This window comes from Eretmochelys imbricata, chromosome 21 (genome assembly GCF_965152235.1).
Source record: "Eretmochelys imbricata isolate rEreImb1 chromosome 21, rEreImb1.hap1, whole genome shotgun sequence".
In the NCBI taxonomy this organism is placed as follows: Eukaryota; Metazoa; Chordata; order Testudines; family Cheloniidae; genus Eretmochelys; species Eretmochelys imbricata.
Genome location: NC_135592.1, coordinates 18,199,646 through 18,213,202, shown reverse-complemented (window position 1 = coordinate 18,213,202; position 13,557 = coordinate 18,199,646). Strand labels below are relative to the sequence as shown.

The 13,557-nt window shown below is 51.3% G+C and overlaps 1 protein-coding gene across 2 annotated transcripts in view; it reads right to left on the bottom strand.

Moving 5' to 3' along the window:
- KDM5B (lysine demethylase 5B) overlaps positions 1–3,228 on the bottom strand; it is a 185,349-nt gene extending 182,121 nt beyond the window's left edge. For both annotated transcript variants that reach the window (XM_077839601.1, XM_077839602.1), the window contains exon 1: positions 3,039–3,228. In XM_077839601.1, coding sequence (XP_077695727.1) covers positions 3,039–3,176 — 138 coding nt within the window. In that variant the 5' untranslated portion in view covers positions 3,177–3,228. The remainder of the gene's footprint in view (positions 1–3,038) is intronic.
- Positions 3,229–13,557: the final 10,329 nt, after the last annotated feature.

Below are 13,557 nucleotides of genomic sequence, written 5' to 3'. Positions count from 1 at the left end.
GTTGTGTGAAGAAGTACTTCATTTTGGTTGGTTTAAACCTGCAGCCTATTAATTTCATCAGGCGACCCCTAATTCTTGTGTTATGTGAAGGGGTAAACAACACTTCATTATTCACTTTTTCCACACCATTCATGATTTTATAGGCCTCTATCATATTCCTCCCCTTCAGTGGTCTCTTTTCCAAGCTGAATATTCCAGGTCTTTTTAAATCTCTCTTCATATGGAAGCTGTTCCATATCTCTAATCATTTTGTTGCCCTGCTCTGTACTTTTTCCATTTCTAATATATCTTTTTTGAGATAGGGTATAGGGCAACCAGAACTGCACACAGTATTCAAGATATGGGCGTTCCATGGATTTATATAGAGTCATTATGATATTTACTGTCTTATCTATCCTTTTCCGAGTGGTTCCTAACGTTCGCTTTTTGGAACGCCACTGCAGATTGAGCAGATGTTTTCAGAGAACTATCCACAATTAGTCCAAAATCTCTTTCTTGAGTGGTAACAGCTAATTTATACCCCATCACTTTGTATGTATAGTTGGGATAATAATTTCCAATATGCACTACATTGCACTTACCAACACTGACTGTCACCTGCCATTTTGTTGCCCGGTTTTGGAGATCCCTTTGTAACACTTCACAGTCTGCTTACAACTTAACTATCTGCAAATTTTGCTACCTCACTGTTCACCCTTTTTTCCAGATCATTTATGAATATGTTGAACACTAGCCACATACAGATTCCTGGGAGATACCTTTTTTTTAACCTCTCTCCATTCTGAAAACTGATCATTTACTCCTACCCTTTGTTTCTTGTCTTTTAACTGGTCACTGATCCATGAGAGGACCTTTCCTCTTATCCAACAGCTGCTTAGTTTGCCTAAGAGCCTTTGGTGAGGGACCTTGTCAAAGGCTTTCTGAAAATCCCAGTACTCTATGGCTGCACTGCATCACCCTTGTCCACATGTTTGCTGATCCCCACAAAGAATTCCCATCAAAAAGCCAGTGAAATATATAGTCATTCATATAACCAGTATCAGTTGGATTTTGCCATTTTGGTGAGGTTTTTTTTGGGGGGGGTGAGGGTAGGAGGGACGGGTTAGATAATTGAAAACATATCTTTCTTTGGCAAGGGGACAAAGGTGCATTAAATTATTTTAGCCTGTAGAGGTCCCATCCATTTCTGACTTCCCCGTTAAGGAGCATAGCTCTTAAGAAATCATATAGAACAAAATTAATAGTAAACTAGCAAGCAAACAGCATATACATTAGTTTTGAAAAGTGGTTCTTCGAAAAGGGTATATAAAACGTCAGTTTTGATCAGTTGCTGAAAACCATAGCTGATCATATCCCATCCAGAGAGAATTATTCTACACAAATTGGGGGGGGGGGTAATAAAAACGGTTTTATAACCTCAATTATGAAGTCGGCACTTAGCTTCACAGTACACAGGTAATACACATTTTTGCCCTTTTTCACTAATTACTGAGTTAAGAAGCGTGTGTGTGTGTGCATACATGCAATTGCAATGTTGTGGGTCCTCTTCCAAAAGACAGTATTATCTGTAGATCTTAGTGTATGATGCAGCTTATTTTACTCAATCTGATTATGAACATTTATAGTCTCAGTGTGTAAAATACAGCAAGTTACTTCATTTTATTTCAGTTCAATATGTTTAAGAATGCCAAGTATATGATCAAAAAGTTCATATATAAAACTCTTGATACTCAGAGTGCAGAGAAATTATTTCTGAAATGAAGCCCACAAAAATGTGTCTTTATCCTCACCTCTTATTGGAGGAGACTTAACTCTTTTGATCACTTAAATAAAGAGAGTAGCAGCTACTCTTCTTGTTGTTGTCACATTAGCTATTTCAAGATACCTATACCACCCTATCCTTTAGGATAAGAACACTTTCCTCAAAATAAAGACAATGTACACCCACTTTTATCAAGCTAAATCTTTATTCAACAAGACCCCTCTCACCAAAGTAATTCTAGTTCACTGTTTTACATAAAAACAAGGATTAGAACTACACTTCAAGCTTTTTTATACTAACTCCAGCCAATAAAATCTGAGAAGTGTTAACTATTCAATTAAAGAAAGGAAATTACAGGCTCATTTTGCGGCATGTTAAAGTGTCAGTTTACACGTATAGAGTGATCAAGACTTACTACTTTTCCCACTAGGTATTGGATTCTAAAATGGTGGTCATGTCTGCCTATGATTCAAAAAGAAAAAAGATACCATTCAAAAGTCTATGCTGACAAGTTAGTTACATGTTGTTCAAGTTAAGACAATGGGTAACTCTATTAAAAACTAAACTAAACCAAACCTCTAGGAGGGCCGCAGAAATGTCACTCCGGACTCAGAGAAAGGCAGAGAGAGGAAGCCAGAGCCCGAGCCCTCGACAATGCCAACATGGAGGGCAACACCCAGCCAGCTGCCCGGCTGGGGTCTCTACAGAGCGGCGGCTCCAGGTCCACGCACGGCAGCGGTTCAATCGCCAGGATCTGGCCGCGGTGGCAGCTTAAGGCTCGACGCAGCGGCTCGACTCGCCCCGGTCCGAGCCCGGCTCCTCGCCGGGGGGGGGAGCGGAGCCCGCCGGCCCTGGGACGAGCTCCGCTCTCCCGGCAGGTATGGAAACAAAGGCCTTCGCGTCGCTTTCACCGTCCCGGGCGGGGGGCACCGGGGCTGTCCGGGCCGCAGGACAGCTCGCCCGGCGGGGCTCGCCTCACGGCCGCGCTGCGGGCACAGCCCCGCGGGCTGCCCGCGCGCCCTGCTGCCACGGGAGGCCACGTCTCCGCCGCGCGTGGGCAGCGCGGGCTGCTCGGCGGGCGGGGGGCGGCCCCCACCCCAGGGTCCGGCCGAGCCTCTCCGCCGGCCGGAGCCCTGCGCTGGGGCCAGCGGGCCGGGCTCCGTGCCCGACGGGGGCTCCCGGCTCGGCGCCGCTCCCCCGGGCCCCCGCGGGCCGCGCACAAAGGGCCGCTCCGCTCGCGGCGCCATGCGGGCGGCGCCAGGCCCTGGGCACTCACCGGCGGCGGCCGCACCTTGCAGATGCCGGTCTGCTCGGCGATGGGTCGGATCTTGTGGATGAAGGCGAAGGGGTCCGCGAACTCCTCCCAGCTGGGCTCGAACACGGGGCACTCGGGCGGCGGCAGGAACTCGGCCATGGCCGGGCTCGGGCGCCGGCAGCTCCTCAGCCAGCCGCCTCCGAACAATCCACCAACAGACGCTGGTCGCCGAGCGCCGCCAGAGCGGGCCGTGCACCTCCGCCGAGCCGGGAGAGAAAAGAGTCCGGCCGGCCGGGCGCCGTGGCGAGGCCCCCGCCCCTCCGCCTGGGGGAGCGAGCGTGCCCCAGGGGCTCCCACGCCCGTGGGGGGGCCCATTGTGCCAGGGGCTCCCACCCGCAGGCCAAGGGGTGCCTGGTGCTCACGGCCCCCCATCAAGGCCCCTTTCTTACAGGGAGAGGGAGACTCGGGCGCACAGGTAGTCTGCTGTAGGGGGGCTCTGCGGCCCACAGAGTACAGGCTACTTGGGTTATAAAAATCAGAGGCCCCCCCATTCCCAGTGTTTGATGCAGTATTAAATAATTCCCTACAAGAGGCCCTGGTCGCTATCGCTTGCGGCCGCAGATCATGGTCACACTGACCCCTTTGTTGTCCAGCCCTGGGGTTCTGTCCAGAACAGGGAGTACAGGCCACATGTCTCCCGGCGACTCCCAGCCCTCCTGCAGGGTTTCTTTCTTTCGCTGCCACCTGGAGCTCCCTTTTTCCCAGATAGCTGATTTTTTCCTGATATTTGAGAGACAAGGTGGGTGAGGAAATATCTTATATTGGAGGTGAGAGAGACAAACTGTCAATATGACAGGCATAGACTCACCCAAACCCAGGAAAGATTAGGAGCCTGCTTCTGATAGTCTAAGGGCTGCATACAGAAGAAAGGGCTAGTCTACTCTGGAAGCACTATATCGGCACAGCTGCAGTGTTTCTGCAGTGAAGATGCTCTGTGATAACTGGACAAGCAGCAGTAGCCCTTTTGACATAGCACTGTCCATACCAGTGCTTAAGTCAGTGTAACTTACATCACTCAGGGGTGGCTTATTCACTAGGGTTACCCTAGTTGAACATTCAAAAAAAGGACACTCCATGGCGGGAGGCATATTTGCTCATGCACCCCTGGCCCTGGCCCTGGCCCTGCCCCAACTCCACCCCTTCCCCGCCCCATTCCAATCCCTTCCCCAAAGTCTCCGCCTCCTCCTTGCCCCATTGGACCCCTTCCCCAAATCCCTGGCCCGGCCCCACCTCCTCCCCTGAGCGCACAGCGTTCCCCCTCCCTCCCAGCTGCGCGAAACACCTGTTTTGCAGCACAAGCGCTGGGAGCTAGGGGGAAAAAACAGGCACTCTCTGGAGTGATCAACATTCACTTTCTTTCTCAAATGATCAACATTCACTCTCTTTCTTGAATGATCAACTCTTCTTTGGGGAAAAATAATCATGGCAAAATCCCAGACATTTTTAGATATTTAAAAATTCCTCCCAGAGAGCAATTTAAGAACCAAAAAGTCGGACATGTCTGGGAAAATATGGATGTATGGTACCCCTATATTCACACCCTGAGTGACATAAGTTATACCAAAGTAAGTGATAGTGTAGACTTGGCCTAAGATGTAAATTTAAACTGATTTAGTTAAACTAGTACAAACATTAATATGAATTCTCTTACTGGAGTGGCTTTCTTTAGTTTAGTTTACGCTGACTAAGAACTTCTAGGTAAACCCAAATAAGCTATTCTTAAACTGAAATAAGTGCACCAGTTTAATGAAATCGGTTTTAAAAATGATTTAAGCTAAACTGATGGAACTTGCCTATGTAGACAAGGCCACAATTCTAGAGAGAAATGAGACACGCTAGTATTTGCTGAAGGAACTTCTGGTCATGAGGATATTGTACCTTATTGGCATTGCTCTCCACACAGGTTTTATAAGGCCAGGTTACACTGAAGATACCTGGAAAGATGCTGGAGCAAATTATTAATCAATCTGTAAGCACCTGGAGGATAATAGGATTATAAGGAATAGCCAGCATGGATTTGTCAAGAACAAATTATGCCAGACCAACCTAATTTCCTTATTTGACAAGGTTATTGGCTTCGTGGATAGGTGGGAAGCAGTAGAAGTGATATATCTTAATTTTAGTAAAAGCTTTTGACACAGTCTGAAATGAGATTCTCATATGCAAGCTATTGTAATTTTATCTAGACCACATTTCCCTAAGTTGGGTGCACAACTGGTTGAAAGACCATATTCAAAGAGTAGTTATGAATGATTCACTGTCAAACTGGGAGGGAGCATCTAATGGCGTACCGCAGGGGTCAGTCCAGGATTTGGTACTATTCAATATTTTCATTAATGACATGGATAATGGAGTGGAGAGTATGGTTATAAAATTTGCAGATGACACCAAAGCTGGCAGAGGCTGCGAGCACTTTGGAGGATAGGATTAGAATTCAAAATGATCTTGACAAATTGGAGAATAGGTCTGAATTCAACAAGACAAGTGCAAAGTACTTCACTTAGGAAAGACAAATCAACTGCACACTACAAAATGGGGAATAATTGGCCTGGTGGTGGTACTGCTGAAAAGGTTCTGGAGGTAATAGTGGGTCAAAAATTGAGTATCAGTCAACAGTGTGATGCAGCTGCAAAAAGCATTCTGTGGTGTATTAACAGGAGTGTTGTATGTAAGACACAGGAAGTAATTGTCCCACTCTACTTGGCACTGCTGAGGTCCCAGCTGGAGTACTGTATCCAATTTTGGACACCACACTTCAGGAAGATAGGGACAAATTGGAGAGAGTCCAGAGGATAGCAGCAAATATGATAAAATGTTTATAAAACCTGACTTATGAGGAAAGATTTTTTAAAATGGATATGTTCAGTCTTGAGAAAAGAAGACTGAGGGAGAACCTGATAGCCTTCAAATACATGTAAAGGCTGTTATAAAGAGGATGGTGGCTAACTGTTCTCCATGTCTGCTGAAGGTAGGACAAGAAGTAATGGGCTTAATCTGCAGCAAGGAAGAGTTAGATTAGATATTAGGAAACACTTTCTAACTAAAAGGGTGGTTAAGCTCTGGAATAGGCTTCGAAGGGAAGTTGTGGAATCCTCATAATCGGAGGTTTTAAAAAACAGGTTGTAAAAACACCTGTCAGGATGATCTAGGTTTACTTGGTCTTGCCACAGTGCATGAGGCTAGACTTGATCACTCCTCAAAGTCCCCTCCAGTATAACATGTCTATGATTGTATGAAACTTGAAGAAAGATATGGTCCCTGGCCCTAAAGAATTAGCTTTCTAAAACACAGACATTAGAGCCAATACAAAGCAAAACTTTGTACTGGAATCACAAACTACACTAGACTTGCAAAATGTAGTGTCAGGCACACAATATGTCTGCTCTGGGTAAGCTGTTTATTTGTCATTATTCTCCATTGTGTAGTGTGAGGCTTGCTCATCTCTCCCTCCCGCCCCCCTCCCCCCGCCAGATTATATACAATTTTTCTTCATCATGTTTTAATGGAATTTCCTCTCAGTTCTGATAATTTGAGGGGGTTTGTTTTCTTATTTTTTGCACTACCTGTAGTCTGGATACTAGTGCAGAAAGCGCCTCTTTGTTGCACTCTCCTCCCTCACACTGGTTGCACTCCTCCTCTCTGGGCTTGCACTGTACTTTGTATTCCATTTTTGATCCCTGGTTCTGTTTTTGGTAAGTGTCCCATTTGTTCATTTAGTTTTAAATGACTATAATTGCAACAGACTGCTGCTGAAAGACTTTGCAGAAGAATCTTTAGTCCTGAGAGGCAGCCATCACCTTGATTTGTAAGGCCTGTACTCCATTAAGGTCTATGAATCTATCACAACATTGGTAGCATTTCTCTCTATTTGAGTGAACAATGGTGGCTGACTTTGTTCGTGGTTTTCTTTGTTTTGGTGGGTGTTTACTTTAGGGACTGTTGCAATTACAGATTCCCTTCACTTCTCCTGCTAAAGGGGATCCGTAGGGCCCTCTGTGGACTAGCTCCATCCAGGCAACGGCAGCCACATGGGTCTCCAAGTCACCTTCTCTCCCTTTATGATGTATGTTTACATCTGCGGAGGGATCTGCCACAGCTGACAGCCACCCCAGCATCGGCACTTTTTTTTTTAAAGAGCCTCTCTGTTCTCTGGGATAGGCTAGGGGCTGGGGCAGCGTCACAGGGGGAGCCCCCGTTGGTTTCATTGTCTCTGCAAAGGCTCAGGCCAGTGCAATGAGGAAAGTGGAAACTGCAGCAAAGTTGAACTATGTATTTCCAGCACGCTTGCTGCATGGCAGAAGGGAAAGCACCAGCATTGCTGCTGTCCATGCAAGCACCTATCCTGCATGCAGTAGGAGACCCCGGGACCACAGGGGACGGGGTCTGAACAGGGGACTGCCTGAGCTGCTGTGGATGAAGAGGTTGTGAGGCTCTCTTTAGGAGAGAAGCCATTGTGCTCTTCTGTAGGGTCAGGAACATTCCACTGAATGTATCCGATGAAGTGAGCTGTAGCTCACAAAAGCTTATACTCAAATAAATTGGTTAGTCTCTAAAGTGCCACAAGTCCTCCTTTTCTTTTTGCTAGACATTAGAATTCATTTAGAAGGTGCCACATCCCTGACTGACAGATGAAGAATATCAAAGGGATAAGAGCAACATTTCCCTCTGGGCTGGCCTCCCACATATAGAGTCTGCACTTTCCCCTAAGACAAGAGGGAACCGCCCCCTCCAAAGCAGAACTTTTATCTGCCCCTTCCACCTCCCAGGGCAGAAAATGTGATCCCCACTTAATGGGAATACCCTAAAGTTGTGCACAAACACTTAACATTTGATTATGCAATATGATGGCACTAGGGTAGGGGTTCTCAAACTTCATTGCACCGTGACCCCCTTCTTACAACAAAGTTACTACATGACCCCTGGAGGGGGATGGAACCTGAGTCCGAGCCCTGCCACCCTGGGTGGGGGGGAAGAGGGGACAACAGCTCAAGCCCTGCTGTCCCAGGTGGGGCTGGAGCTAGGGTTCAGCCCTGGGTCCCAGCAAGTCTAATGCTGGCCCTGGTGATCCCATTAAAATAGGGTCCAGACCAGTGATGAGCTGCCAAAATCTGATGAACCAGTTCCTTCAGTCGCTCCGGGTCTTCGGCGGCACTGAGGGACCTGTCGCCAAAGTGCCACCGAAGACCCAGAGCGCCACCAGGTGAGTAAAAAGGGATTCTCAAGGGGAGCCTCTCGAGCCGGGAGTTCAGGCTGGCTGGACAGGACGGTCCTGTGGGCCAGATGTGGCCCGCGGGCCAGAGTTTGCCCAACCCTTTAACAACCAGTTCTAAACCAGGTTCAGAATTTAACAACCAGTTTGCTCGAACCAGTGCGAACCAGCTCCAGTTCACCATTGGTCCCGACCCACTTGGGGTCTCGAACCACAGTATGAGAACGGCTGTGCTAGGGACAAGGCAGCTGCAGCTCCAGCTGTCCAGCAGATTCTCCCCATGCCATGTGCTCACAGCCTGCTGCAGAGCCAAGTGGGGAGAGGCCTTGCTAGGAGTAAGGGCCCAAAATCACACACACAACCCAGGCCCTAGAGTTGCATGAATACAGTAAAGTAATTGTACATGCAAGGTAATGCCACATGGAAGATGCCATTTTATACAGAAAGGGGGGGGAAGTGAGGGGGTCATGCCACCCTTCCAAGGGCCACAGAATACATCACACAGAAAACATTTCCAGGACAACTAAGCTAGTTCCTTCAGCGTCCCACACAGCCCATGGGGCCCCCAACCCCCAGCATCCTGCACAGCCCATGGGGCCCCTACCCTCAGCGTCCCGCACAGCCCAGGGGGCCCCCACAACCTGGATGCCCTCAGCTCCCCAAAACCTGGCAGTGGCCCCCAGTACCCCAAGCCCATGCTCCCCTCTCTCCACAGAGCCCATCGCCTGTCCTGCAGGGTGGGCTCCGCTCTACTTGGCCAAAGGGCCCTGAGACCCCCAGGAGAGGCTCGTGACTCGGGCAGACAGCGGGGGCAGGGCGCCCCTCCCCGTCACTCGGGGGCGAATGCAAGGCGCGAGTTCTCCCTCTAGGACCCCGGGGAGCGGCAGTCGCTGCACGTAGCACACGTGTGCGGCCTCGGGGGGGGGGGGGGGAAGGAGGGGCAGCCCGCCCCGCCCCCAGCCGGAGCGGAGCTGGAAGTTACACGACGCGCCGTGCTGCGGGGCGCCCCGCACCCCCCCCCTTTTCTGCCTCGTCCTCCCCCTTCCTTCTGCTTGCACCTCCTCCTCCCTTTCCCATTATCTGGCCTCCCCCCATTCCCTCTACTTGCCCCCCATCCCCTCTTTCCCCTGGCAGCTCCCATCCACGCTTCCCACCCTCCCCCTCTTGCTGCCTGGTCTCCCCCCATCCCCTCTGTCTGCCCCCTATCCTCCCCCTTTCCCCTGCCTGCCCTCCCCATTCTCTCTGCCTTCCCCCATCCCTGCTGCTTGGCCTCCCCCACGCCCCCTCTCTGCTGCCTGCCCCCATCTCCCCTTTCCACTGCCTGCCCCATCTCCCACATTCCCACTGCCCCGCTTGTGGCTGCCTGTCGCCATCATCCCCTTTCTGCTTCCTGCCCCTCATATCCCACATTCCCTCTACCTGCCCTCTATCCCACCCCTTCCCACTGCCTGGCCTCCCCCCATTTACTCTACCTGAATCCCCATTCCCTCTTCCTGCTGCCTGCCATCCCCCCATTCCCCCTTCCCTCTCTGCTGCCTGCCCCCATCTCTTCTGCCTGCTGCCCATCCCCCCCCTTCCCACTGGCTGGCCTCCCCGTCCCCCCCTCCTGCTGCCTGCGCCCATCCCCCACATTCCCTCTACCTGCCCCTCATCCCCCCCTTCCCACTGCCTCCCCGCTGCCTGCTCCCTATCCTCTCCCTTTCCCCTGCCCGTCCATCCCCATTCCCTCTGCCTGCTCCCATTCCTACTGCCTGCCCCCCATCCCTGCCTTTCCCACTGCTTAGCCTCCCCCATCCCCCTCCTTCCCACTGCCTGCCTTCATCCCGCACATTCCCTTTGCCTGCCCCATCCCTGCTGCCTGCCCCCATGCCCCACATTCCATCTATCTGCCCCTCATCCCCCCTTCCCACTTCCTGCCCCCCATATCCCACATTCCCTCTGACTGCCCTCTATCCCCCCTTTCCCCTGCCCGATTTTCCCCCATTCCCTCTGCCTGCTCCCTGCCCCCATCCCCCTTCCTGCTGTCTGCCCGTCCCCAATTCCCTCTGTCTCTCCTGTCCCCCACATTCCCTCTAACTACCCACATCCCTCCTTTCCCACTGCCTGGCCTCCCCCATGCCTCCCAATTCCCACTGCCTGCCCCCGACTCACATGTCCTCCTGTCTGCCCCTCATCCCTCCTTCCAGCTGCCTGCCTCCTTTCCCCCTGCCCCCCAACCCCCCCTTCCACTGCCTGGTCTCCCCTGTCCCCCCCATTCCTTCTGCCTGCCCCCTCCCCCTGTTCTGCTGCCTGCTCCCATTCCCTCTTCCCACTGTCTGCCCCATCCCCCCTTCCTGCTGACTGCCTTCCCTTTCCCTCCCCATTGCCCCTTTCCACTGCCTGCCCCCCATTCCCTCTATCTGCCCCCTTCTCCCCTTCCAGTGCCTGCCCACATCCCTCCTTTCCTACTGTCTGGCCTCCCCCAATTCCCTCTACCTGCCCCCCAGCTCTCCTTTCCCCGCCCCCATCTTCCCCTCTCCGCTCCCGTCCTCCCCCCATTCCCTCTGTCTGCTCCCATCTCTACTCCCTGACGCCTTCCCACACATTCCCTCTGCCCTCCCCCCTTCCCTCTGCCCATCCCCCCCTTCCCGCTGCCCCCCATCCCTTCTGCCTGCCACCCATCCCCCCCCCCGTCTGCCCCCTTTCCCGCTGCCTGCTTCTATCCCCCCATCCCCTCTGCCTGTCCCCTCTTCCCTCTGCCCGGCCTCCCCTGTCCCCCCCATTCCCTCTGCCTGCCTGCCCCTAATCCCGCTGCCTCCACCCACACCCCCCCCGATCCCCTCTGCCTGCCCCCTCTTCCCTCTGTCTGGCCTCCCCTGTCCCCCCCCTTCCCACTGCCTGGCCTCCCCCCATTCACTCTGCTTGCCTGACCCCCATCCATAATCCCCCCCATTCCTGTTACCAGGCCTCCCACCCTTCCTGCTGCCTGGCCCCCCATTCCCACTGCTGAGCCTCCCCCATCCCTCCTTCCCACTGCCTGGCCTCCCCCAATTCACTCTACCTGCACTCCCATTCCTGCTGCCTGCCCTCCCTCATCCCCCCTTCCCACTGCCTGGCCCCATTCCCCCTTCCCACTGCCAGCCCTTCCCTCATTCCTCCTTCAGTGCTGCCTGTCCGATCCCCTGCATTCCCACTGCCTGCCCCGCACGCTTATTCCCTCCTGCCTGCCTCTCATTCCTCCTTCCAGCTGCCTGCCTCCTTCCTCCCATCCCCCCTGCCTCTCCCCATCCTCCCTCTCACTGCCTGGCCTTCACAGCCCCCCCCAATTCCTTCTGCGTGCCCCCTCCTGTCTTTCTGCTGCCTCCCCCCCTTTCTGCTGCCTCCCCCCATTCCCTCCTCTACTGCTTGTCCCCTCTCCCCATTCCCTCTTCCCGTTGCTTGCCTGCCCCATCCCCACTTCTCACTGCCTGCCCCATCCCCCCTTCCTGCTGACTGCCCCTCCTTTCCGCCACCTGCTCTCCCCCATACCCCCTTTCTGCTGCCTTCCCCCCATCCCCCGTTTCCGCTATCTGCCCCCACATTCCCTGCTGCCTGCCTCATCTCCCACATTCCCACTGCCCCTTTCAGCTGCCAACCCCGATTCCTCCTTTTGGCTGCCTGCCCCCCATATTCCACAATCCCTATGCCTGCCCTCTATCCCCCCCCCTTCCCACTGCCTGGCGTCCCCCCCTTCCCTCTGCCTTCCCCCACATCCCTTCTGCCTACCCCCTGTGACGGGTTCGGTCATAGAGACCCCCTTGGGACTGTCATCTGATGTGGTGAAATTACCTCTGAGCCCATTTTCCCTGCCAACTTGGGACTTCCAGTACCCTGCCTTGTTGAGACACACCAGCCTGCTGCAACGCAGACTCAAAGTTTGGACCATGCCTCCAAAGCTCCAGGTTTTAAGTTAAAACAGCTCAGCAGGTTACCTATTTTCAGCACCCACTCACCCAGCTCCCAATGGGGTCCAAACCCCAAATAAATCTGTTTTACTCTGTATAAAGCTTATACAGGGTAAATTTCATAAATTGTCCGCCCTCTAGAACACTGATAGAGATGCACAGCTGTTTCCTTCCCCACGTATTAATCGCTTACTCTGCATTTATTAATAAAAGTGATTTTATTAAGTATAAAAAGTAGGATTTAAATGGTTTCAAGTAATAACAGAGAGAATAAAGTAAGTCACAAAACAAAATAAAAATTAAAAAACCACGCAAGTCTAAGCTTAATACATTAAGAAACTGTTTACAAATAAACAGAAAAGGAGTACAAGTGGCACCTTAGAGACTAACCAATTTATTTGAGCATAAGCTTTCGTGAGCTACAGCTCACTTCATCGGATGAAGTACTCCTTTTCTGTTTGCGAATACAGACTAACACGGCTGCTACTCTGAAATCTGTTTACAAGTAATATCTCACCCTCAAAGATGTTCCAATAAGCTTCTTTCACAGACTAGTTTCAGAGTAACAGCCATGTTAGTCTGTATTCGCAAAAAGAAAAGGAGTCCTTGTGGCACCTTAGAGACTAACCAATTTATTTGAGCATGAGCTTTCGTGAGCTACAGCTCACTTCATCAGATGCATACCGTGGAAACTGCAGCAGACTTTATATATACACAGAGAATATGAAACAATACCTCCTCCCACCCCACTGTCCTGCTGGTAATAGCTTATCTAAAGTGAGCATCAGGTTAGGCCATTTCCAGCACAAATCCAGGTTTTCTCACCCTCCACCCCCCCACACAAATTCACTCTCCTGCTGGTGATAGCCCATCCAAAGTGACAACTCTTTACACAATGTGCATGATAATGAAGTTAGGCCATTTCCTGCACAAATCCAGGTTCTCTCACTCCCTCACCCCCCTCCAAAAACCCACCCCCATACACACACAGACTCACTCTCCTGCTGGTAATAGCTCATCCAAACTGACCACTCTCCAAGTTTAAAACTAAGTTAAACCAGAACATCTGGGGGGGGGGGTAGGAAAAAACAGGAGGAAATAGGCTACCTTGCATAATGACTTAGCCACTCCCAGTCTCTATTTAAGCCTAAATTAATAGTATCCAATTTGCAAATGAATTCCAATTCAGCAGTTTCTCGCTGGAGTCTGGATTTGAAGTTTCTTTGTTTTAAGATAGCGACCTTCATGTCTGTGATTGCGTGACCAGAGAGATTGAAGTGTTCTCCGACTGGTTTATGAATGTTATAATTCTTGACATCTGATTTGTGTCCATTTATTCTTTTATGTA